At 36.9% G+C, this 24,112-nt stretch overlaps 1 protein-coding gene across 3 annotated transcripts; it reads left to right on the top strand.

Moving 5' to 3' along the window:
• The first annotated feature begins 437 nt into the window (after window positions 1–437).
• Window positions 438–24,112, top strand: LOC110702141. Of its 3 annotated transcripts, XM_021879808.1 has the most exons (10): window positions 438–712; window positions 1,051–1,285; window positions 1,456–1,542; window positions 1,681–1,850; window positions 2,417–2,553; window positions 18,195–18,372; window positions 18,555–19,158; window positions 20,347–20,459; window positions 21,845–22,088; window positions 23,543–24,112. In XM_021879808.1, the coding sequence occupies exons 1-10, from the start codon at window positions 564–566 to the stop codon at window positions 23,768–23,770; spliced, it is 2,145 nt and encodes a 714-aa protein (XP_021735500.1). In that variant the 5' UTR covers window positions 438–563; the 3' UTR covers window positions 23,771–24,112. The 3 variants fall into 3 exon arrangements, with proteins under 3 accessions (XP_021735500.1, XP_021735502.1, XP_021735501.1); XM_021879810.1 differs by lacking the exon at window positions 438–712 and having other exon boundaries at window positions 1,192–1,314; XM_021879809.1 differs by lacking the exon at window positions 438–712 and having other exon boundaries at window positions 1,192–1,327.

Below are 24,112 nucleotides of genomic sequence, written 5' to 3'. Positions count from 1 at the left end.
GACATATATAATTTATTTGTTGCAACTAAATAAAAGGAGGTAGTAAGGGCCTGTTCTCTTCCGCCTCAGTTCAGTTTAATTCCTAATTTTCTTCTCTCATAAACAATTCTTTTCAGCTCTATTCAGTTCAGTTTCGTTCAGTTCAGCTCCAATCACTTCAGTTCAGTTAAACAATTCATTTCAACTCTATTCAGTTTAGTTCCGTTCAATCCAATCACTTCAAATTAGTAAATCAGAACAGACCCTACGTATCTTATTTTAAAAAGTAAAAACTGACAATGATTCCAAATGAAGTCCAGTTCAGATTTGCTGAATTGAGCTAAAATGAATTATTTATGATAGAAAGAATTTAGAAACTGAAGTAGCTAATTAAAGTTGAACTAAACTGAACTGAAGTAAAATTAAGCGGAAGAGAACCAACCCGAGGAACTGAGGAAGGCCGAAGGCGCAAGAGACAGCGCATATTGTGGGTTACTTGCAGTTAGAGGATCGAATAGCGCGAAACCCTCCATCGATTTCTACTTGTCCAGTTCTCCCACAAACTCACTCTCATTTGAGCAGCAATGGAGAATAAACCCAGAATGTTCGACAACTTTATGACGCTTTTTCAGCGCCGGATTTCCAGTCCTCGCTCTCCTTCCTCTTCCGATTCTCCCAATTCCATTCCCTTTCTCTCTCCTATCGCTAATTCTGTTGTCGCTCGATGTTCCAAGTAAATTATCTTACCCCCTTTTTTTTAATTATTGGACTTTGATTTCTTATTATCAATGGAAACTCAAATTGCTCTCAATTTTTGCTGATTTTGTGTACTTTAATTTTGATTATGTTGATTGCTATTTATGTTCAAACTTACAACTAAGAAACTGTATTTTTTTTTGTAAAATCTGTAGAATAAACTAATTACTATTGATTAGACCTGCATTTAGTGGACTTTAGGTTGTTAGGTGCCATTTCATGATACTACTAGCTATTTTCCCCAATTATGGAGGATTCGTCTTGTTGGATTAGTCCTGATCATATAAATTGCTACTACTCCGTATTTGTTTACAGGATTTTGAATATGGCTACGGAAGATTTGTGCAGTTGTTTCGACGTAGAGACCGGTGAAAGTGGCAACAAACCAATCACGTATGCTAGACATTTGTTAGAGTTTTGCTGCTACAGGGCATTTAATGTTTTGATCGCTCGTGCTGATTATTTGAGCGATAAGGAATTCCGTCGTTTGACATATGACATGATGCTTGCGTGGGAGGCCCCCGGTGTTGACTGTGAAACTTTATACAAAGTGAGACAGCAAATTGCTTGTTGATCTTTGTAAGATACCTTGGTATTATAAGTAGCATTTGTCAAGGAATTTGCATGATGGCTAATATTTTTGAGGGTCAAAAACTTAGAGTTTGCCTTCAGCCCTTCACCATCTGGACTTACCGACCTTGTTATGTGGTAATCTTGCAGGAAAGCGCCTCTCCCAGTAAGATGCAGAGTGAAGATGATGATGGATGGTCTTTATTTTATTCAAGCTCTACTGCGACGGCTGTTCAGGTCATTCATATGGTTTCATGCCCCAAGGAGTTTGCCAATTATTGTTTATTTAATTGCTTTATGCTCAAATGGTATTTGATACTTTTTTGGCAGTTCTTTTGGTTTTTGTATTCATTTTTGTTGTCTGTTGATCGATAGGTTGATAATGAGAATACTGTTGGTCCTGAAGCCTTCGCACGAATAGCACCTGCTTGTGCAGTTATCGCTGATGTAGCAACTGTACAAAATCTTTTTGATGCACTGACAAACACTTCTGGAAATAGACTTCATTTTCTTATTTATGATAAGTACCTTCAGAGCCTTGATAGGTGTGTTTCCGGATCTGGAATTGGTTGACATCTGCAAGTCATCTATAGTTTTTATGTTTTCTACAAAATATTTTTTGTGAATAAGTAAAGTGACTCCCTTTTTTTTTTGGGTATTTTATGAGCTCAATATAACATGATAATAATTATTAACAATAACTACTTATTCATAACTATATGGTGTTGTCACTTATCTACATTTAATTATAATTATTAGGTCACATTTGTTAAATCTAACTTTTTTCTCACTTGTTTATACCCTCTTTGTTGAGCTATAATAGTATACAAAGTATCAAAGCAGCAAGGGCTTTCCCATATTATTCTATAGGGGAGATTTACAAAAACTGGGATAATTTATAGTCGTGGCATTTTGGGTGATGCTATGAGGACACCTTGTTTCTTGTTTGTTAGATTTTTGATTTAGTGTAGTTCATTGCTGCTTGTGCATGATGTACTGTATATTTTTTTGTCAGGGTTGATGGTTTGTATTTCTTTTATCCTTGCTGGTGCAGGAAAACAAATGGAACTTCTCTTGATAAGGAACTTTGTTGGTGATATATCTTTTGCAGGGTGATCAGGAGTGCAAAAAATGTGTCATCAGTTTCATCAAATCTTGAAATTGTTGATGGGGAGATCATTGTAGATGTTGATGGTACTGCCCCTACCCAGCCAATTCTCCAGCATATTGGAATCTCTGCATGGCCTGGTCAGTCATTTTCTTCTTGGGAAACATACTGTATAATTTGAGTTAGATGATCTTTACATGATTAATTGAAGACTTGATTATTTAGAATTAGGGTTTGAGAATTTTATTTAGTTAACAATATGTCAAGTTTATAGATTAACCATTAGTGGTCAATAGTCTTATGTTTTAATGGAGGATATCTATATGAGATTGACTACTCCCTTCGTGTTTTTTTTTAAGTGATACGCTTACCAAATGTGGCCGTATTTTTTTTTTTTTTTTTAAAGTGTTACACCTTTTTTTGGCAAAGAACTACATTTTAATATTATATCTCTCTCTCTCCTCTCATAGTCCCCACCAAAATTCACTACTCTGTCCCTTAATACAAAACCTCATTTCTCTTTTGGGTAAACCAAAATACAATTCCTCTTTCTATTTAGAAGTTGTATTTTTTGACATTATTACCCTTTTGTTGATGAGTTGTCATTTTTTTCTTTTACTTTTTTGTACTTTTAACATCAATTTCCAACACTTTCTTTCTTTATCTCTTTAATTATTTCCAACTACTTTTTCTCTCTCTATCTTTCTCTAACCCCACATGCACATAAGTACTTTCAATCATAAGTTTATAATAATTTACAACTTTCTTAATTTCCGCGCAAAAACCAAAAAAGGTTTGTATTAGGAGATGGAGTGAATACTATTTTTTTTTTAATTATTATTATTTTTTTTTCTCACATTCATTACTTTACAATAATTATTAACCTTCCCTAAAAAAAAACAATAACTATTAACCCCACTATCTTTCGTTTACAATTTTTTATTACTCTTGCTACCCCACTTACCTCTTATTTTATTTAAGTCCTAAATTGCCTAAAACAGTAAAACTATGTGCCGATAAAAGTGTAATACTTTAAAAAAACACATAGGGAGTATCTTGTATTCCTACACTTGGGAGTTGGGATAGTTGGAGTCAGTGGAAGATCTACATAGGTATTGGGTAGCCCAAAGTTTTATAAATAATTGAATTCTACAACAAAAGCAACCAGAACAACAACAAAGCCTTAGTTGTACGGTGATTTGGGTTTGGTTAACATAAACTGTCATAAGGGACCGTGAGTAAAGGGAAATTAGCATATCAAGAGAAAAAAAATATATATAATCATGACACATCCGCAATGTAAAATTTCTCCCTCCACTTTGCTCTATCCAACACCTTATTTTCCTTAATCCTCAAAGTACACCGTAAAAATTTAAATTCTATCACAAATAAAACCTTTTATATACGTGACTTTGTCAATTACAATCTTTCTAATCAAGTAATTAACATCCTCAGAAACTTTTGTAAATTAATTGGAAATTTGTATTTTACCTTCCCAAAAAGCACACTTTTTGATTTAACCACCCTTTTTTTGTTTATCATTAAATATACTACCTATTTTTTTTTTTTTTTTTTTTGAGGAAAAGCTAGGAGTACCATTAATTAGGGAATTGACAAATTGTCCATGAGTACATAAGGAGCTACATCGGAAGGGCAATGATTTTCCCATACCTGCTCAATGCCAAAAGGTACTAATCTAGCTAAATGATGGGCGACATAGTTCCCATCTCTACAAACATGCGACCAAGACACAAAGTTCAAATCCTTGCAAGCGAATAGAATATCATCTAAAACAGAGTCAAGGTCAGAGAGATAGGTAGCAGACTTGGAGAGTCGATTAATGACCAACTGACAATCGGATTCCACCACCAGGTTCTTCATCCCATATCTGCGAGCAAGCTTCAATCCAAGTAGGATTGCTTTGCCTTCTGCAATTTCAGGAGACCACCGCGCTCGGTTTCTTCTTGTTGCTGCAAATAGGACAGCTCCATTCTCATCACGAGCTATAATTCCAAGTCCCACCCAACCTTCATCCCTCAAGCATGCATCACAATTTAGTTTAACAAACTCAGCAGGGGGAGGACTCCAATGTTTCGGGCTGCTCCTTTTCTTCACACCCACCCCACCATAAATCTTAGTCATATACTTGAGGCAATCCTCCATTATTTTCTGCACTCTCAGCTTCACAGTCAGGTGAGGCACCTCTTTTGCGTTAAAAACCTTATCATTCCGCCTGCTCCAAATGAACCAGAGCAAGGCCGCACCTCGCAGGCACGTTTTGGAATCCATTTTGCTCCAACGCACGAGCATATCCTTAAAATCTTCAGTTGGGTCAATGGGAACCAGCTCTTCGCAATCAAGCTCACGCCAGAGGTCAATTACAGCAGTACAGAAAAAGAATGTGTGGTGTTTAGACTCACAGATCGAAGGACACCGTGGGCACGAGTTTGAGTCAGCCATATGTCTATAGTGGAGAAGCTCTCGTGTGGGGAGTGAGTTTGTGCAAGCACGCCACAGAAAGTGCTTAATTTTAGGGATCGTGTCAAGCCTCCAAATAGCCACCCACGCCTCATGGAAGTTGTCTAGATTGCACGACTTGCCAAGGAGGTATGCTGTCTTCACAGAGTATTCGCCGTCACTAGAAAAGCCCAAGTCAGCAGGTCTGTTGATGCACGCAGACTTATGGGAATTTGCAGGATACAATTAATGTCTCGGTCAGAGAATTTTGCAGCAAGAAGGTCATGGTTCCAATCCCTCCTCTCTTCATCAATGAGGTCTCGAACCAATGTAAGTCCATCAGCTCTAGGAGAAGTGATATATTTCCCCTGCTCATCCGCAACCCAAGGACTGGAATAAATTTCAATTAAACTTCCATCACCAACTCTCCAAATTAGGCCCTCTTTCACCAGAGCCTTAGCACCCCAAATACTGCGCCAAGCATAACTCCCGTTGAGTCCCAAAGATGCTTCGAGAAAATCACAGTGAGGGTGATATTTCCCTTTTATAACACGGCTTAAGAGAGAGTTGGGAGCTGAGATAAGTCGCCAAGCTTGTTTTCCGAGTAAAGCATCATTGAATACTCCCATGTCTCAGAAGCCTAGGCCCCCAAGGCTCTTGGGTTGACACATTTTCTCCCATGAGCCAATGGACTTTGTGATGATGATCCGTGTGCCCCCACCAGAATTTTGCAACCATGGATTTAATATCGTCAATTACACCCGTAGGAATTTTGTAAATCCCCATAAGATACGTGGGAATGGCTTGTATAACAGATTTCACAAGCACCTCCTTAGCAGCTCTCGACATTAATTTTTCCTTCCACCCATTCAACTTTTTCCAGATTCTATCTTCTTTGATCTCCCCAAAATGGTCGGGATGCCTAGATATTTGTCGTGTTCATCAACCAATCTCATCCCCAAAATTTGAATCAACTCATCCTGCTTTTCCGCACTAACACCTTTGCTAAAAAAGACCTTCGATTTATCGTAATTAATTTTCTGCCCGGAAGCTGCTTCATAAACGTTGAGAATATCAACTATTTGGGAGCATTCCACTCGGTTGGCCCTAGCAAAGAGAAGGCTGTCATCTGCAAAAAATAGGTGAGAAAATTTCAGACCCTGTCTACTGGCACCCGCACCATGAATAAGTCTGTGATCCGAAACCTTTTTAATTAAAGCTGAAAAGGCATCTGCAATAATAATAAAGAGGTAAGGGGAGAGAGGGTCCCCCTGCCGGAGGCCACGGGAAGGAATCACTTTACCACACACATTTCTGTTGATAATAAAGGAGTACGATACTGTTGTTACACAACTCATAACAATTCTGACCCACGATTCAGAGTAATTTTTCCAGAAAAGACCACTCCACCCTATCATATGCCTTGCTCATGTCCAGTTTCATTGCTATAGTTCCTTTTTGGCTCGTGCTTCTCTTTTTCATAGTATGAAAGAGCTCCATGGCAATCAAGGCATTGTCCGTTATCAGTCTTCCAGGAACAAAAGCGCTTTGATTTTCCGAAATTACATTCGGCAAGATTTCTTTTAAACGCATCACAAGCACCTTTGAGGCAATTTTATAAATGACATTACATAAAGCAATCGGCCTAAATTCGGCCATGGAAGTAGGAGAATTAACCTTAGGGACGAGAGCAATATTTGTGTTGTTCACTGAAGATGGAGAGGAACATCTTTCGAGGATGTGGTTAACTCTAGAGAAAACGGCATCACCCACCACGTGCCAAAATTTCTGGTAAAAGATGGCATGAAGTCCGTCAGGGCCCGGGGCGTTGCACGGATGCATAGCACAAATAGCTGCATACACCTCATCCTTGCTATAGGGCTGTTGAAGAAGCTCGTTATCAGCCATCGTGATGGAAGGAAGAACAACTTGCAAAACACGATCACACTCATCCATTGAAGGAACCAAAGAAGAAAAGAGATTGGTGTAGAAGCTTTCAACTATTTCCTCAATTTTCTCCTCTTCTGTGCACCAAACTCCACTAGCATCGAAGATGCCTTTTATTTCATTCCGCTTCCTTCGTTTGGAGGCTTTGTGATGAAAGTACTTCGTGTTTCTATCACCATCTTTAATTTCAGAAGCCCTCGATCTAAGATACCAATATGCTTCCTGTTTTTCATGAAGATCATCAAGCTTCTTCTCTAAGGCCGAACATTGTTCAATATTGACTGCCGACATACCCCAACTTTGTTTCTCCTTTAACTGCTCCTTTGCTGCTTTTATTTTGTTATCCAGATCAGAAAACTTCGAACCACTCCAGCGTTTAAGTGCTGCTAGAGTAATCTCAAGCCTTGCTTCAGTCGTCCTATGTGAATTTCCATCCCAAGCCTCACGGATTGCCTTCTCGCATGATGGATCAAGGAGCCAAGCTGTCTCGAAATGCAATGTTTTCTTCTCATTCTTCCTTCCTTTTTTTGCTCGCTGCATTCTCAATAAAATTGGGCAGTGGTCTGACTTGTACCTCACCAGATTTTCGACTGTAGCCTCGCGAAAGGAACTTCGCCACGAGTTATTACAGCAAAAGCGATCTAAACGTTCTCGAACAAGAGTTTGGAGAGTATTACCCCGTTCCCATGTGAATTGCTGCCCACTATAGCCCATGTCATGTAAGTTACAGTCCTGCAAAACAACATCCCTGAAGTCAGCAATAGCCCTACGTTCATTCTCAACTCCACCCTCCTTCTCCGAGGTATTCAATATCTCATTAAAGTCTCCCCCCACAAGCAAAGGGCCATGATACTCTTCACAAAGTTGCCGAAGGAGCTGCCAAGTTTTGTGCTTGTTAGCAGCTTCCGACCACCCGTAAATTCCAATAAACCGCCACATAATGCCATCACCACAAATAATGTCACCACAAATTTGGTTATTAGAGAAAGAGACTATAGTAACATCAAATTTACCTCTATTCCAAAACAAACAAAGCCCTCCAGAAAGTCCTATACTACTCACACCAAGTGCACTATCGAAACCCAATCGAGATTTCAAATTTTCAGACTTACATTTATTAATTTTTGTCTCCGAGATGAAAAGTAAATCCGGGGCAAATTTCGAGCACCATCTTCGTAGTGCTTTAAGGGATCGAGGGTTGCCCACACCTCGACAATTCCAACATATGAGATTCATTGTTCTTCACGGGGTTGGTTTCTCCCAACACCCGTTACTTGAAGTTTAAAGTGCTCCTCACCATCTTGGGTTGAACCCACAGTACTCCTCATCTTGCTACTATCAATAACTCCTGTCTTTATATGTGTATCACCACTGAGCAGCTTGATCCTCTTATTTACCCCTTCAACTTCTTTTGTCTCTTTAGTCATACCCCGACAGGACAACCCTCTCTTCTTGCTAGCAATGGTGTTGCTAGCATTTTCAGAAGTATCCATAAAATCTCCATCCCCATCTTTCCCTACTGCCCTCTCAATTTTCTTCCAAGTTCTCTTTTTATTATTGAGGTCATCTCCCACCGCTTGCATATCTGAAGTACTCAGCAGCGGTTGTTCCTCTCCACTCAAATCTGTCAGGCCTCCTTTCAAAATTCTCGGAACATCATCCTCCCCCCTGGGATTCTGCTCAGGAGTTACTGCTTTCTGAGTTCTGAGAACAAGAGTATTACTTCCTTCCACCATGACAGCGCACAGGGATGCTTCACGAGGTTTAGGAACAGGGGAGTTAGACCTCGTAGGTGAGAACTGAAGTTTCCTTGCTGCACTAGGGGGCCCCAGCCTGATAGCATTTGGGTTATTATAGGTCACTCTTTGGACTTGCTTCCTACCTACCAAATTTTCCACCCACTTCTTCTCCTTTTCTGTGTCAGCAAGATTTATTCGAGCTCTTTGATGGGGAGATGCCACAAGGAAAGGGCCATATTGAAAAACCAGCGCATTTTCTCCTACTTCTTGCTCTTGCTCCAAACAATCTTTGTCAGTGTGTCCCAATTTTCCACAGAAATAGCAGAAGTCACCCAAGCGTTCATATTTAAAGCCTATCCATTTTGTCTTAGCAGAGTTAACTGCCACCATGACTCCTCGACACAAAGGCTTAGCAATATCAATCATTACCTTAACACGCATAAATTCATCCCACCCAACTGGATCCGAATCATCAAATTCTAAGAACTCACCGATGGCATCTCCAATTTCACGAGCAAAGGCAGCATTACGGCGCCCAAAAGGAACGTCCAGTAATCTAATCCAAAAAGGCGTTCTGTCAAAAACAATGTCAGAGGGCTGTTCGTCTCCATCAATTGCTTTCATCATTAGCATCTGATTGTCAAAAGTCCACGGGCGTCCATCTAAGACCTTATTTTTATCTTCCTCATTGAAGAATTGGAAAATAAACAGATTCGTTTCCACCGCACGAACCACCACATTGCCCTGTAATCTCCATAGTCCTGTCAGGACTCGCTTCATAGCATCTATATTATAGGGTTTGGTGGTTAGCATCTTCCCTACAAGGGAAAGATCCAATTTGATTTTTTGGTCTTCGTCAATCGTGTCTCCCTCTTCTCCTCCAACAACCAGACTCTCATCATCTGTGAGTTTGAGTTTTTCCCAAACTCGCAGCAATTCATTCGCCATAGCACGGGATTATTGCTACACAGTTATCAGGATTAAAAAGCGGACTGAAATCTAAAGGAAAATTGTCAACGAAAGCAAAGGATTGTTCTCAGGAACTCACTCGCCAAAACCCTAGCAGAGCACTTTCGAACCCTACTCGAGGGACTCTTAAATATACTACCTATAAAAATGCAAAAAATCTATATTTCACCACCGCTTAACGGTTACGTTCGATTTTTTTTATTATTTTTTAAAAATTTTAAAAACCATCAATCTTTGTGACGAAAACTTGCTTTGTTAAGTTATGGGGGTCATTTCGGTCTTTAAGGGTCCGATTCGAGGTCAAAATTGACAAAAAAAATTGAAAATGTCCCGTTTAATGCGCTAAGAAATGCTACGGTTTGTGTGACACACAAAAGAGGTATTTTCGATAATTTTTTTAGTATTGACCTCAAATTGGATTCTAAAGGGCCAAAATGACCCCAGAATTAGAGCAAGTTTTTGTCACGATAATAGATGTTTTACTTTTTATTAAATTATAAAAATATGACATTGATTCCTTTTGACAAATTTTTATGTTTATTGATAAATTATGTTATATTTGGTGATTTTTATGTTTAGTGACGGCATTTGTAGAAACCTAGCACCGTAAAATGCTAAGTAGAGGAAGTGTAGAAAGAAAGTGGAAGAAGAGACTTTTAGGAAACATGGCACACAAACAGTTAGTTTATATGGTTAATTGTGCAGGAACATTGTTCAAAAGTCTCATTCTTTCTTAGTCTTTGAGTCTCCTACTCCTAAAAGGTTTTAAAGTGAATTTTTTGTAAAGGTGAATTACACTTTTAAGTTTTAATTGAAAAGGCTGTAATTGCCAAATTCACCTACATAAAAGGTTGTAACCGATAATTTTTACTTTATAGTAAGATGGATATTGATTAGATTATGAACACTTTTTAATCCATACTTTACTAACTACTCCCTCCGTCCCCTAATACAAAGCCTCTTTTGGTTTTTACGCGAAAATTAAGAAAGTTGTAAATTATTTAAAACTAATGATTATAAGTAAATATGTGCATGTGGGGTTAGAGAGAGATAGAGAGAAAGAAAAAGTAGTTGGGAATAATTGAAGAGATAGAGAGAGAAAGTGTTGGAAATTGATGTTAAAACTACAAAAAAAAAGGAAAAAAGAGGACAACTCATCAAAAAGAGGGTAATAATGTCAAAAATACAACCTTTAAATAGAAAGAGGCATTATATTTTGGTTTACCCAAAAAAGAAATGAGGTTTTGTATTAAGGTACGGAGGGAGTAGTAAATAAGCAATAAGATGTTTCAAAAGGGGTGTTTTTTAATTTTTTTTTTTTTTTTTTTTTTTTGAGAAACCGATTTTTTTTTTTTTTTTATTAATCTCACCAGAAAAACATTACGCAAAGGCTACTAAGCCCCTAAGCATTTACACTTTAGCCAAGCTAAATTTCTAGCCTTAACTATACAAGAATCTATACTAATTCTATGATACACATCCAAATAGATTCTACTATTACAATAGCTTCATTTCTTTGCTGCCATATGCTATACACAAGAGCTTTACAAAAACTTTGTATCACAGTTTTGTGAAACCTGTTCAGTGACTATACTCACATTGAAAAAACATATGTTGAGAAGGTTGAGAACATAAAGGGCAATTGTCATTATCAATGACAGTAAACTGCTTCAATTTTTCTGTAGTTCGAAGCTTTCCCCACATTGCCATCCAAGCAATAAATATGTGATTTGGATTATTAAACCTTGAGCTCTACAACCACTGATAAGCACTAGCAACAGTATACCCTCCTTGATTATGCTTTCAAGTATTCCTTGCAAACCCTTCCTTGATTTGTTCTTTCACTAACCTGATTTGCTTCCATTCCCAACAAGCATGAGTTGAACACCCAATTCTTTTCCAATTCCTCCCTTAAATGTAATGATGATGATGGTTAACCCACCTCAACCATAAATTGTCATTCTTATTTGCTATATCCCAAACATACTTCCCCATGGCTACTATGTTTCAAATATAACAATTATGTACTCCCAAACCACCCTGTTTCTTAGGTCTACAAATAATGTCTCAAGCAATTGGAGGAGATCTATAATACACCACCCTTCCATCCCAAATGAAGTTTCAGCAGATAGCCATAACTCCATCAAGCACTTTTTTGGGAAGCACAAACAGATTAGTTATTTAGTGTCCAAAGAAAGAAGCATAGAGTAACCGCAGAGTATGACATATTTTTACCACCGTAAATTCTAATTATGGAAACCACTTTATCAATCAAAATTTGACAATCATCTATAGAGAGTTTCTTAGCATTCACATGAACACCTACCTGAAAGGGAGCTTTCCTTCTTGAAAATCAAAATACTAATGATTCTTTCCATGATATCTTGCTGAAAATTGCAAAAGTACACATTAGACTTTCCCCCATTAGCAACCAAGAATGGCCAAATCTTTTAATAAAGAGTAGCAGTTTTCTCATCTCCTCTCCTCTGCTAAAAAAAATCAAATCATTTGCAAACATAAGATGATTAAGCTTAACCCCTATGCACCTTGGATGAAAATGAAAATCCTTATGCTCTCCAATTTTATGCAGAATTCTTGTTAAGTAATCCATACATAGAACAAATTAAAGAGGAGACAAAGGATCTCCTTTTCTCAAACCCCTTCTACCTTGGAAAAAGCCCTTAACCTCCCTATTGATAACAAGTGAAAAGCTTGGAGTTGTAACACACTCCGTAATAAGCTTCACAAAGTGAATAGGAAATTCAAGGCCTTCATCATGTCTTCTAAGAAGCTCCGGCTCACAAAATCACAAGCTTTTCGAATATCCATACATCTTGGAGGAGATTTTTTCCTTTTATATCTTCCAACCAAGTCCTTGATAATGCAAATATTATGACAAATTCTTCTCCCTTCAACAAACCTTGACACCTTCTTTAGTCTACTCCAAAGAAGCTTAGTGATTACTTTATATACTACATTGCAACATGCTATTGGTCTGAAATTCTGGATGATCACACTTTGGCAAAAGCACCAAGTTTGTGCAATTTATCTTCTTAAGCAGCTTTCCAGTTTCAAAAAATTCCATCACTGCATCACACATATCATTCCCTACTATCTCCCTCCCATCTTGAAAAAGGAACTATTGAAGCGATCTGAAGCGTGGGATGCCAAACATAGCTTTCTTAATTTCTTCCTTAGAAAACAAAGTCTGTAATAAGACTTGTTAATGAGAAATGAAAGCCATTTATAAAACTTAATGATAGCATCAAGGCATCAACAACAGAACTTCGATCATGGCACCAACTCCCATTCATATACTTAATGGATCAACCCTTTTTTGTAAGCTTGCATTTTGATGCTTCGATGACATTTTTTTTGTATTTCATCTCCATGTTTCAACTAATTCAAAGTACTTTACTGTTGAAGAAAGGAAAAACAATCCTTTCTCAGCTTAGCATAAGAAGCAAGAAGATTAAATTCCTTCTCCCGAAGAGTTATATCTCCATAATTCGTCTGAATGTGTTTTGGAGTAGTAGCTAAATCATCTATAGCAGATAAAAATCTAGCTTCTATTTCAGAATATTCAGATTTTTCAAAACTTTTTTGGCTTCTTTCTGCTTCTTAGCCACCTAATACATATCTTTCTAGAAACTCTGGTATCAAAGGGGTATTCACCAAATCACCAAAAGCTGGATTACTACCGCACATATCAAAAAATTTGAAAGGTTTTAGACCAGATCTCACTTCCTCTTTAAAATGAATGATAGCCGATTTCAGGATTGTAGTGAACATAAGAGCCAGGAAAAGCAGAATTTATCAACGTACTATCTATCTTGCTTTAAACCCGAGCCTTACCCCGCTGCTTATTAGTCCAGGTATGCATGCGTAATGTCCTGCAAATCATAGTACTCCACACATTCTCTTAAAGGAGCCATCTCTCTATTGCCAATCTATCTTCCAATTCTATCATCACTGTTCAGAGGACGATTAAAGTCTCCCGAAACAATCCATGGACCATTACACAAACCAGCTATATGATACAACTGATCCCCATAAAGCAACTGTCATCGGGATCATTTGCCCCATAAACAAAAGAGAACTCGAAAAATTTCTGTAAGTCTTTTTTACAATTCTAGTATGTATAATGTGAGGAAGAGCATAGACAATATCCACACTAAACAAGTCATGCAACCAAGCCACCAAAATTCTCCCACCTTTAGCATGATTTGAAGTAACACACACACACACACCATCCTGCTAACATTCTTTAGTATACTTCAGGAAACTTATCTACAAAAACTTTATCATCAAGTAAGCAGCAAAGACCTGTATGATTCTGAATCAAGCAGATCTCTGCTTAGCAGGCTATTTTAGCCCCTAATATTCCATATTAAAGCTCTATCCATAGCCCAGCCTTAATTCCCAAAGGAACCTCCCCAACGTAGACTTGATCTATTTGTTCCTCCTCTACCGCTATAGCCTTAAAAGAATTTTGAAGTTGCACCTCTTCTCTTACATCCTTAGAAGATTGCTTGATAGGGCTAAGCCTCTTCTCATTTCCAGAAGGAGTGAAAACTGGATCAGAAGTGTACAGAGTTCCTTGCCTAGGTTTAAAATTATCAGGACAGGAATCATGAGTTCATGACCACATGATTCTCTTTTGGTTCTACTCTTTCCTCACCTCCCTAGTGGGACAATGGTCTTCAGCATGTCCTAACCCTCCACAACCATTACACCACTACCATTACACCACTGAGGTTTCTATTCCCGCACTTCCTAAGCAAACAAATCACCATTTTCATCATAGAATTCATGCTCAGGAAAATGCTGTTTTAAATCAACTTCAATCAGATACCTCACATAAGCCACCTTATCGCGAGTTTGAGTAGCAACATCTGGTCTAATTGGAGTTCCTAATTAATCCCAGTTACGGAAATGTGCATGTTAAGGTGGATGTGTGTGAACACTCTAAGAGATAGAATTAGAAATGAGGTTATTCGCAAGAAAGAAGGCGTGGCAAGTATTGCAGATAAACTAAGGGGAAATCACTTGCGTTGGTTTGGGCATGTAAGACGTAGACCCGAGGGTGCACCGGTTCGAAGAGTGGAAGAGTGAGACTATGGAGGGGTCAAACGAGGGAGAAGGAGACTGAAAATGACTTGGTTAGAAGGAGTTAGAAAGGATATGAAGTATATGGATTTGCATGAGGATGAAGCATTGGATCGTAAGGGATGGAGGAGAAAGATTTATGTCGATGACTACACGGAATAATCAAATTTGGTTTATGTTAGCCGACCCCACTTATGGGATTAAGACTTTGATTGATTGATCGATCTTCTCAAGACACCCTTTTCCCTAATATTTCCAAGGTAACCCACCCTAGAAGTTGAACTCAATTTGGAATTTTATTCACGTCATTCACATTCAATTCCATACCATCCTCCCATTATTTAAGGCAGATAGTTTTCTTATCCACTATGAGATTCGAGCTTGCTAATGCTTTGTCTCGAGAATCCACATTCAAGAATCTAACCAAGAGCACACCCCTCTTCAATGGAATTACCTTGTCTATGTTCGACTTCCCCCAAATTCTCCTGCAAAACCCTTTAAAAGTCTTAATATGAGGATTACCCGCAATAGTAAAAGCTACTACCCCCAATTTTCAATAATCCAATTCACCCACAATATCACCCATTGTCAATTTTGATCTAGGTTTATCAGATTAAACATGCAAAGAATTCTTCACAAGAACTATCGGAATAATTACAGGAGAATTAGAAGATACACTACATTTAAGAATTCGATCATCTGTTTTTCGAACCCATATACCCACTTTCGCAAGCTTTGAGTTTAGTCATCCATTCTGAAAGCTTCAATTCTCTCGCTATTTTGTGATCAATTCTTCCGAAGATTTCTTAGGTGAAAGAATACGTCGATCTACTTTATTCTCTGTCTCCAATGGCGGAATTTGACCTACATTCCCCCGAGTTTTCGTCTTCTGCCCTCCAGCATAAGGCCCTAAGGAATCTAAGTTCTTAGAAATCTTCATTGCAGTCTCCTCCTCCTTCGCTGTGCTTTGTTTCTCTTTCTTCTTCCTTGCTAGAGAAAATAGAGAGAGAGAGTCTAGAGAGAGAAAGTTAATGTGTTTTTGATAGTGCTTTTTTTTTTTTTTTTTTTTTTTTTTTTTATAAAAAAAATAATGGTTTAAGTAAATAAAAAGTATTACAAACTATGAGCCTAACTAGCTCCTTTGTTACAAAGAAAATATCTAAAATTAATATACATCTTTTATGTTTGATCTTGTCGGTTTGAATAATCTTCCATTTGCCTTCGAGTATGCGACGAGGAATACAACATTCTATTTTTGTATCCCACATTCCTTTGAACTTGACGAATGCATAAGAGGATGACGAACAAACTAATTTTGGCATACATTTTAACGAACGAAGAAGGACTGCTAATAACATTAAGTAAATGAGGCGGAAAAACAAAGTGGTCTAACATCACAAACCGAATTACCCATTTAAATGATTCGATGCGCTTAAGTGCGAGTACTATTGATCCCTTCTTTAAAGAAGAGACCATTTACATACTATAAACACCCAAAATTGTCTTTAAGAGGCCCCCAAACATTTCATTTTGGGGAGTAGTGTTAAAATTGGTATTTTCAAAGCAATAGATTGAAAATTTATTACTTAGCTAAAATAAAGGACTTCAAGGGATAACCTTACGTGTATGCTTCCTAACGTTTTTTATTTTATTTTTAAAATTTATTAGGCATCTTATCCCATTAGTGGAATTTGTTTAATGTTAATGGAGCTTTGAAGTGTGAAAAGAGTATATTCCGCAATGAATTATGTGAAGAAAAAGCTGTATAATATGGGTTTTTTTGGTTCCCTCTAGGGTTTCCCCCTGTGAGGGTTTTTCTAGCCTCCATCGCTAGATTTTTTCAGCTTTTTTGAATGTTTTCCTTCACTCTTTTCCTTTTCTCTCTTTCTCTTTCATCTCTTTTCTTCTAATCTCAATTGTAACTTTTTGTAGGGGCTTCCACCGGTGTTTTACCGGTGGTAAGCCCCAAAAAAGTTTTTAATTGCTTTCAATAAATGAATCCCATCTTATGATGGTGTTTATTCTATTAGGGTTATTTTCTTTGTTTGTTCATGTGCTAAAGATTGAAGATTTAGAGTTTCATAGTCTCCGAAAGTATCTAGAAGGCTATATGAGTTTTTTCTGCGATGTAACTAGTTCTAAAGTGATTTGTAATTGTGTTGGAATTTTAGATTTCCTAGGAATTGTTTGTAAGTGCCGTTTGGTTGTCTTTCATTAATAAAATCTTTTTTCTTCTTGTCAAAAAAAAAAAAAAAAAAAATATTATGTTTGATTGAAGGAATATTTGTCACTTGTAGCCTTTTGTATAGGCCATTTTAGCAATTACTACCTTTTCAGATTAGAAATAAAATTAAATTGAATTTTACAACCCTGCATTCACGTATTCATCAAATTTGATACCTTTTGCACTTTTTGATGTCTTGAAAAGTCGTCTTAAATGCTAATTTTCATTTTTACCACATTATTCCATTTGATTGAATTATTAGTCAAATTAAAACATAAGTCAAAATGTAAAAAGTCATGATAAATTTCCTAAATATATCAAACAATCAAATATATATGAAAGTTGCTATTTAGGCTGTAGCATACAATTTTTTTTTTAATAATACAGAAAAGGCTGTAATTTCATGGTAGTCTATACAGAAGGTTGTAAGTGACAATTCAGATTTTAATGAATGATATTTTAGTAACATTCATATAGAGAGACCTTTTTATTTTAACTCTCAACTTTCAAGTTTATCTTATTAATTATTAACACGTTGGGTACTTTCCTTGAATAATGTACTCCCGTCCTCTTATAATTGGTCGTAATTAATTGTTGATTGAGTTCTGACATTGGGCTTTGTGGTATTTAATAAGTTTATTTAATCTTATCTGTTTTTTTTTTTTTTTTTTTTTTTTTTTTTTTTTTTTTTTTTTTAAATCTGATCCTCTGCTTGATATTTTTGCAGAAGACCTTCACTTTGTCCTTTTTTTGTGTGCATTGGAGGTGTATGCATGGTTAGGGAATATGTTTTGTGTATGTATTTAGTGCATGTGAGTGCGTTGTGTCAGGTGTATCTGGTCCTGTGCCTGGCCTGTTTGCTATGCTATGTATGGTTTTCATTTCATCCTAAAGTACCCATGTTGGGTTTTTGACTAATTAGCTTTTATGATAATTCATTGGTCTTTTAAAAAAATTGTCTTGGAAAGTGGAGTATTATTTTAGACTTGTATTTGTGTTTGACAGATGTTGCCAGCTTTCCACTAGCCAAGTCCATGTAAACACTGTGTGTTTCTGTGAACAAGAGGGGTTGTGGAAGGAATAGCAAAGACATCAGTTTTATTTAACTGCGTTCATTTATTCTTGTTTGTTCTGGTAATGACACCATGGGATTGCTGTGGAAGTTAATATAATAACAAAACACCCTGCCTCACTCCACCTGTGCATCAGGGTAACATGACAGTCCTATCTGTATCATTTTAGATTCTCTCCTAGCTTATTCTCATGATTATTTTTATCATCAATTTTTTTTCTACACACTTTTTGGGTTTCAAAATTTCTTTGGTCTTTCTTACAGGTAGGTTGACCCTAAGCAGTAAAGCTTTGTATTTTGAGTCATTGGGAGTGGGTCAGTATGATAAAGCTGCACAATATGATCTTTCTACGGATTTGAAGCAGGTCATTAAGCCTGAATTGACTGGGCCACTTGGTGCTCGGCTGTTTGACAAAGCTGTGATGTATCGAGCAGTAACACTGTATGTATTTTGATCATGTCTCCAGTTTTAGGTGTTAATATTTTGAATTAGACCTCCATAGTGTTATACACTTTTACAATTTACATAGCCAAGTCTGTTTTTATGTAGTAATGTAAAGTTATATTGCGCATAGTGTTATAGAGTAAACCCTACATTCAGCTGCTAACTTTTTTCATTTACAGAGAAGAGCCCATATTCCTGGAGTTCCCTGAATTTAAAGGAAGTTCACGGCGGGACTACTGGTTGGATATCACTCTGGAGATATTGCTTGCTCACAGATTTGTTAGGAAATATCATCTAAAGGGATTCCAGGAATCCGAAGCGGTTGCTAGGGCTATTCTTGGCATATTTCGGTGTCGTGCAGTAAGAGAGGGTTTCTATTTTTTCTCATCACATTATAAAACATTGCTTCTATTTAACCTTGCTGAGAATCTTCCTGGTGGAGATACAATTTTAGAAACTCTGTCAAGTTGTTTAGCGCATTTGAGAACGAGTAGTACTCAAGCAGATTCATATTCATCTGGGAGTGTTTGTACAGAGAAACAGCATATGGTATACCCAGTTTCGCTTCTAGCACTAAGAAGATTTGGATTAATTCTTCAGGAAGATGTAGAATTTGATCAGGAAGCTACATATGGTAGCGGATATATACATGTGGGTGAAGTAGATCTTTTGGAAGCAGCAGTAAAACAATCAAAAGTGGATACAGGGAAGGCTGTAGCAGCACAGGAGACTGTCAATCAAGTTAAAGTAGACGGGATTGATGCAAATATAGCAATCATGAAGGTAATTGAATGTTTGAACATCTTGTATCTTCTGATTCTTCTTTAACTATCTCTCTGCAGGATCGAAGAGCTGAAGAAGTTATTTGTTGTCGAGATTTAAGTGACATTGTAGTTTCTAAATCCTATTTTTACGCCTAGGAAATACTTGAAATTATGACATTGTGACCAAGTGAAATTTACATGCTTTTAACTTCTATAATACTACTGGTGCAGTTTTAGTTATAGTTTTGTTGATGTATAGGATATAAACGTGTTTTTAAAAGTACTTAGCTCCTTAACAACTTTGGAAGTAACTCTTGATTGGTCAGAGCAGAGATAAGGGGTCCTTGAATTTGTTACCACCAAAAATCACTTACTTGAATTTAATTTCTCACACTATCTTTACAATCGGACCATCATTATCCTCATAGTACAAAACTTCCAAAATTGTCAAGAGAAATGTGTGGACTAAGCTGATGAACCTGCCAAGGCCGCAATTAATCAAGTGTATGTGAGTTGAAACAAGGGTGCTTTTGATAAACCACCTTGAGTTGTTTACAAGAGCAGAGCAACATGGGGAAAAGTTATTTACAAGAGAGAAATTAATTAAAATGTATGTAACAATGATTAGGGAAGTGAGAGCGAATTTTTTTTTAGTAGCCTTTTTTTAAAGTGTGATGGTATATTTCCTAGTATACATGATAAGTCACACAATTCTATATTTTTCTTTCCTTTTGATTTTGATTATACGTCATAAACTTTGACATTGCCCTTATGTCTTTAAAGACTAAAGAGGAGCGGCGATAAGCTTTTTTTTTAAATTTTTTTTTTTATATGCTTTTCATTTAAAATCTAATGACTGTATGCTTCTTTAGTATACAGTAGCACTCATGTAAGCCAAAACATTAAGAAGCAATGATAGTTTATTCAGACATTTTGATCCAGTCCATCATAATCTAAAACTTTGAAAAAAATCACTTGGCTAGTGGGCTGCATTGAAATGATTAATTATTTTATGACTTGATCTAGAAAGTATGGCTTTTTTTTCAATTTTGTGCATTTATGATATAGGGGACTCATCTCTATATTGCTCTTGACGAAGTTATCCTCTGTCATGGTTAAATTTGCATAGTAATTTGTTCATTGTCTTTTGCGTCGATCCTTCTTCCCTAATCAAGTAAGCTAGTGATAGATTTGATCCTTCTGGCAGGAGTTGCTTTTTCCACTGATTGTACTAGCTAAGCGTGTTCAATTTTTGGCTTCGTGGGAGGAACCTTTCAAATCATCAGTATTCTTGGTGCTGATGTGCTACTTGTTTGTGAGGTACTCTTGATCTTACTAGAGCTCTACAAAGATTGAATGCTTGTTTTTCTTTCTCATTATTTTTGGAATGCTTATTTTTAGATCTTGTTATATTTTTGATTGGTTGGATAGTAGGTAATATATTTAGCTATATTTCTTTTAGCAGAAATGGGCTGTTAAAGTGTTTGGAACTTGGTTTTGTTATTCATATGTGAGAGATAAGCAAGCTTCAAGATGTGCCAAATAAAGTTAGACTCGGGTTTGAGGAGCCTTTTTCAGATTTGAAATATTGAAATCACACTTTACATGATGATTGGCACTCATAATGTGTCAGAATCTAATCATTTTTAATGTTTGTATGCTTAAGCCTTAAGAGTTAAGACATAGTTGAAGGGAATTGTCATCAACCTACTTATGAAACAATACAAGGTTGCCATGTGGGGCCTTAATAGGATTTTAGGACCTTAAATATCTTATTATGTGTAATGAACTGAGTTCGGTCACCCAGTAAAGTCAGTGTAACAACACTGATTTCGGATTTTAACTAGCAAATTTATAAATAAGAAAGCTTTTAGATTGATTGATAATGGTGGAAGGGTTACAAGGGATAATGTAATAGCTTAAGGCTATCAATCTTCGATAGTGAGTTTAGGTCACAACTCTCCAATAATGGGCTAATGGCTTTAGGCCATAACTCTCCAAAAGGTTTACACCAAATTTCTGTCTACCTTCTACTTTTTCTCCTCTATCTATTTATACTAAAGCTAAAGACTCTAACCTAATAATACTAGACTACCAATATTACCCTTCCGTATGTTAGTCTATTTCATTATGCTCTCTGCGATTGCAATATATACTTAATTAGAACACAAGCTCGTTTTTATGTAGACATAGACTTTAAAATGTCAAAGCTTATTTGTGGGATGCGACTATAACTTCCATCGTTATTGAATGAGATTGCCACGGATGCTTATTACTCCCTTCGTCCGAGAATACTTGGGACGTTGGGGTGGACACGTAGTTTAAGGAAACTACAAGTGGGTCCATTTAAAACATTTGTTTATTGTATTTTAGATTCTCTTTTGTATTTTTATATTGCAAGAAAACAACAAGTGGGTGGGAGTGGGGTAGATGAGGAGACATAAAATGTGGGAAAGTATTTTTTTGTTAGTGGTCCCATTTCATATTTAGTAACGTGTCAAGTATTTTGGGATGGATGAGAATGAGAACTGTGTCTAGCATTATGGGCCGGAGGGAGTAGAATATAAGTCCGTTTTTATGTGGAAGTTTTAAAGCTTATCATTGGGATTTGGGATGTGGCCGACTGGTTGTATTATCTATACCCTTTTTAAATTTTCTTTTGTCCTCCCAGATGTGTGACTAGAGTTCATCATTTTGTTTTTCAGTGGATGGTTTAAGTTTGTGCTGCCATTCATTCTTGTTTCCCTTGCGGTGCTTATGCTTTGGCACCGTTTGGCCAACAAAGGGAAGCTGGTAGATGCCTTCAGAATCATAGCCCCTCCCAATAAGAATGCTGTGGAGCAGCTGATTACATTACAGGAAGCAATTTCTCAGGTAGAAACGCTGGTCCAGGCTGTGAATATTGTTCTCCTGAAGATGAGAGCCCTTCTATTGGCTGTACTTCCAGAGGTATCTCTCCCATCCGAATAACTGAACTCGACTTCTGTTTTTGCTTTTTTGTCAGCTCTATGATTTTTTTGTTCTGTAGTTTTTTGCTAATTACAACTTACTATATATAGATATCTGAATGTGTATTTTTCACTAATATTAATCGCTAGACATTGAGAAAGATTAATGTCACAAGTGTATATTGAAATTTAAGAAGCAATCTTTTGTAATCTCTTAAACGAAAGAAAGCTTATACTTTTTTGGAATGAGATTCCTATGTGAAGTAGGAAACAACCCTTTTTTTTTTTTTTGTGTGTGTGTGTGGGGGAGGGGGAATGAAAATCGGAATTTCATACTACCTCCATTACTTTTATAGTTGCAACAAGTGAATTTTTATCTCACAAAAAATACCCTTTTGTTGCAGCTAAAAAGAAATCTAGGTAGTATTATATCCATCACGGAGATTAGAAAGTGACATCTGATTTGACATTTGTTTTCATCTATTCTTCTGGATTATGAGTGTATGCATTGATACTTATGCCCATCAATTAGTTTCTTTGTACATGTGAGAAGAGTATGTCCATCGTAGATGGGATGCTCAGAAACAAGATTTGTCATGCTTGATGATCTGATAGAGATAGCTTTTGAAAATTATTAGCATGCTTAAAAGACATACAAATGGATGCATAAATTTCTGTACTTTGTGCCTGAAATGTTTTGAGAAAGATCCCTTTTTCCCTTAATAGCTGTCTTTTAGAATTTTCGAGTATCCTTGCTTCTTAGATTTTTATTTGTGAGATTTACTATAACACCCAATATTTTCCCACAAGCCTAATGAGAACAAGGCATAACGGAAAGAATAGAATCCAACCTTCCTTTTCTCATTTTATACTTTCTAGGACTTTTTTTTATTAGTTTCCAAGGCTTTTGAGGGTTTCGTCACCCGCTTTAAAGCACCCCAAAACCACTACAGTCCTGCAGCAACTCAATTTTCTCATCATCGGTCTCTTCTAATTTTATGTGTGCTTATGTGCTACTTACTTAAAAGGGCCCAAATCCCCAAATCAACCCTTGTCTTTGCTCTTAGGCAAGAGTGTCCCTTTCAAAATCAGATGCCTGCTTGTATCTCTCTGCAATATCGCCTATCTGCACAATCCCCCCCCCCCTCTTTCCCCACGAGGCTTGAACCCTTGCCAACAAATAGCAAGAGTGCACCATTCTGGTGTCACAACACCCAGATCATGACTCCTTGGCAACGGTTTTGCGTCTGACCCCACTTCAATTGCATGGTATGTGGCTGCCCTCGCTCACTCTCCCCTATGAAATTAAGCATAAATTAAGGCATAGCTATGTTTCTACTAGCTCCATTTAAAGCTTTCCATGACCCTTAGTTCTGAAGTTTGAATCCTCTTACTACCTTTTTCATTTTGATTTCCTTATTTGTGTCCTAACCTTTATCTTCTTCTGCTCCTCAGGCCACATATAGGGTTTCCATCTTTTTTCTTCTTACAGCGGCATTGTTCATACTAGTGCCTTTCAGATTTATAATCCTTTTTGTTCTAATGGAGCCCTACACTAGGGAAATGCCTTTGAGAAGGGAAAGCAGCTACAGGTGGTTGAGGAGACTAAGAGAGTGGTGGTTTGGGATACCTGCTGCTCCAGTTCAGCTCATCAAGCATGAGGACAGTAAAAAAAAGAAATAACCCCTCGGGTGTGACACGAATTTGTGAAAGTGGATGACGAGACTGTTTTTCGCTGCTGTAAGAAGCCTGTGTATTTAAGTTATATGACAGCAAAAGTACCTGCTGCATCACATTTTAAAGTTATGCAAGGAGGATGATTTTTTACAAAAAAAAAAAAAAAAAAATTTAAGCTGTTTGTTGTACACTTTGTACCTAATACATTAATACTCTGTATAAAGTTATAAACTGTGAACTAGTGTGTGCTTCAGGTTTGCTACTTTGAATATCATACTGTATTATCTGAGTTCCTAAAAATGAACTGCTTTATAAGTTTTTGTAAAGCATGCATTTCTAAGGCTTTAA

This window comes from Chenopodium quinoa, unplaced genomic scaffold (genome assembly GCF_001683475.1).
Source record: "Chenopodium quinoa cultivar QQ74 unplaced genomic scaffold, ASM168347v1, whole genome shotgun sequence".
Taxonomy (NCBI): Eukaryota; Viridiplantae; Streptophyta; class Magnoliopsida; order Caryophyllales; family Amaranthaceae; genus Chenopodium; species Chenopodium quinoa.
The sequence above is the reverse complement of the archived record's forward strand: the minus strand, read 5'-3'. Positions and strand labels throughout refer to the sequence as shown.

Coding starts and splice junctions, on each gene's coding strand:
- LOC110702141 (XM_021879808.1), top strand. CDS start 564: ATGGAGAATAAACCCAGAATGTTCGACAACTTTATGACGCTTTTTCAG. Junction 18,373..18,554: donor ATGTATCGAGCAGTAACACT/GTATGTATTTTG, acceptor TTTCATTTACAG/AGAAGAGCCCATATTCCTGG. Junction 20,460..21,844: donor ATGTGCTACTTGTTTGTGAG/GTACTCTTGATC, acceptor TTTGTTTTTCAG/TGGATGGTTTAAGTTTGTGC.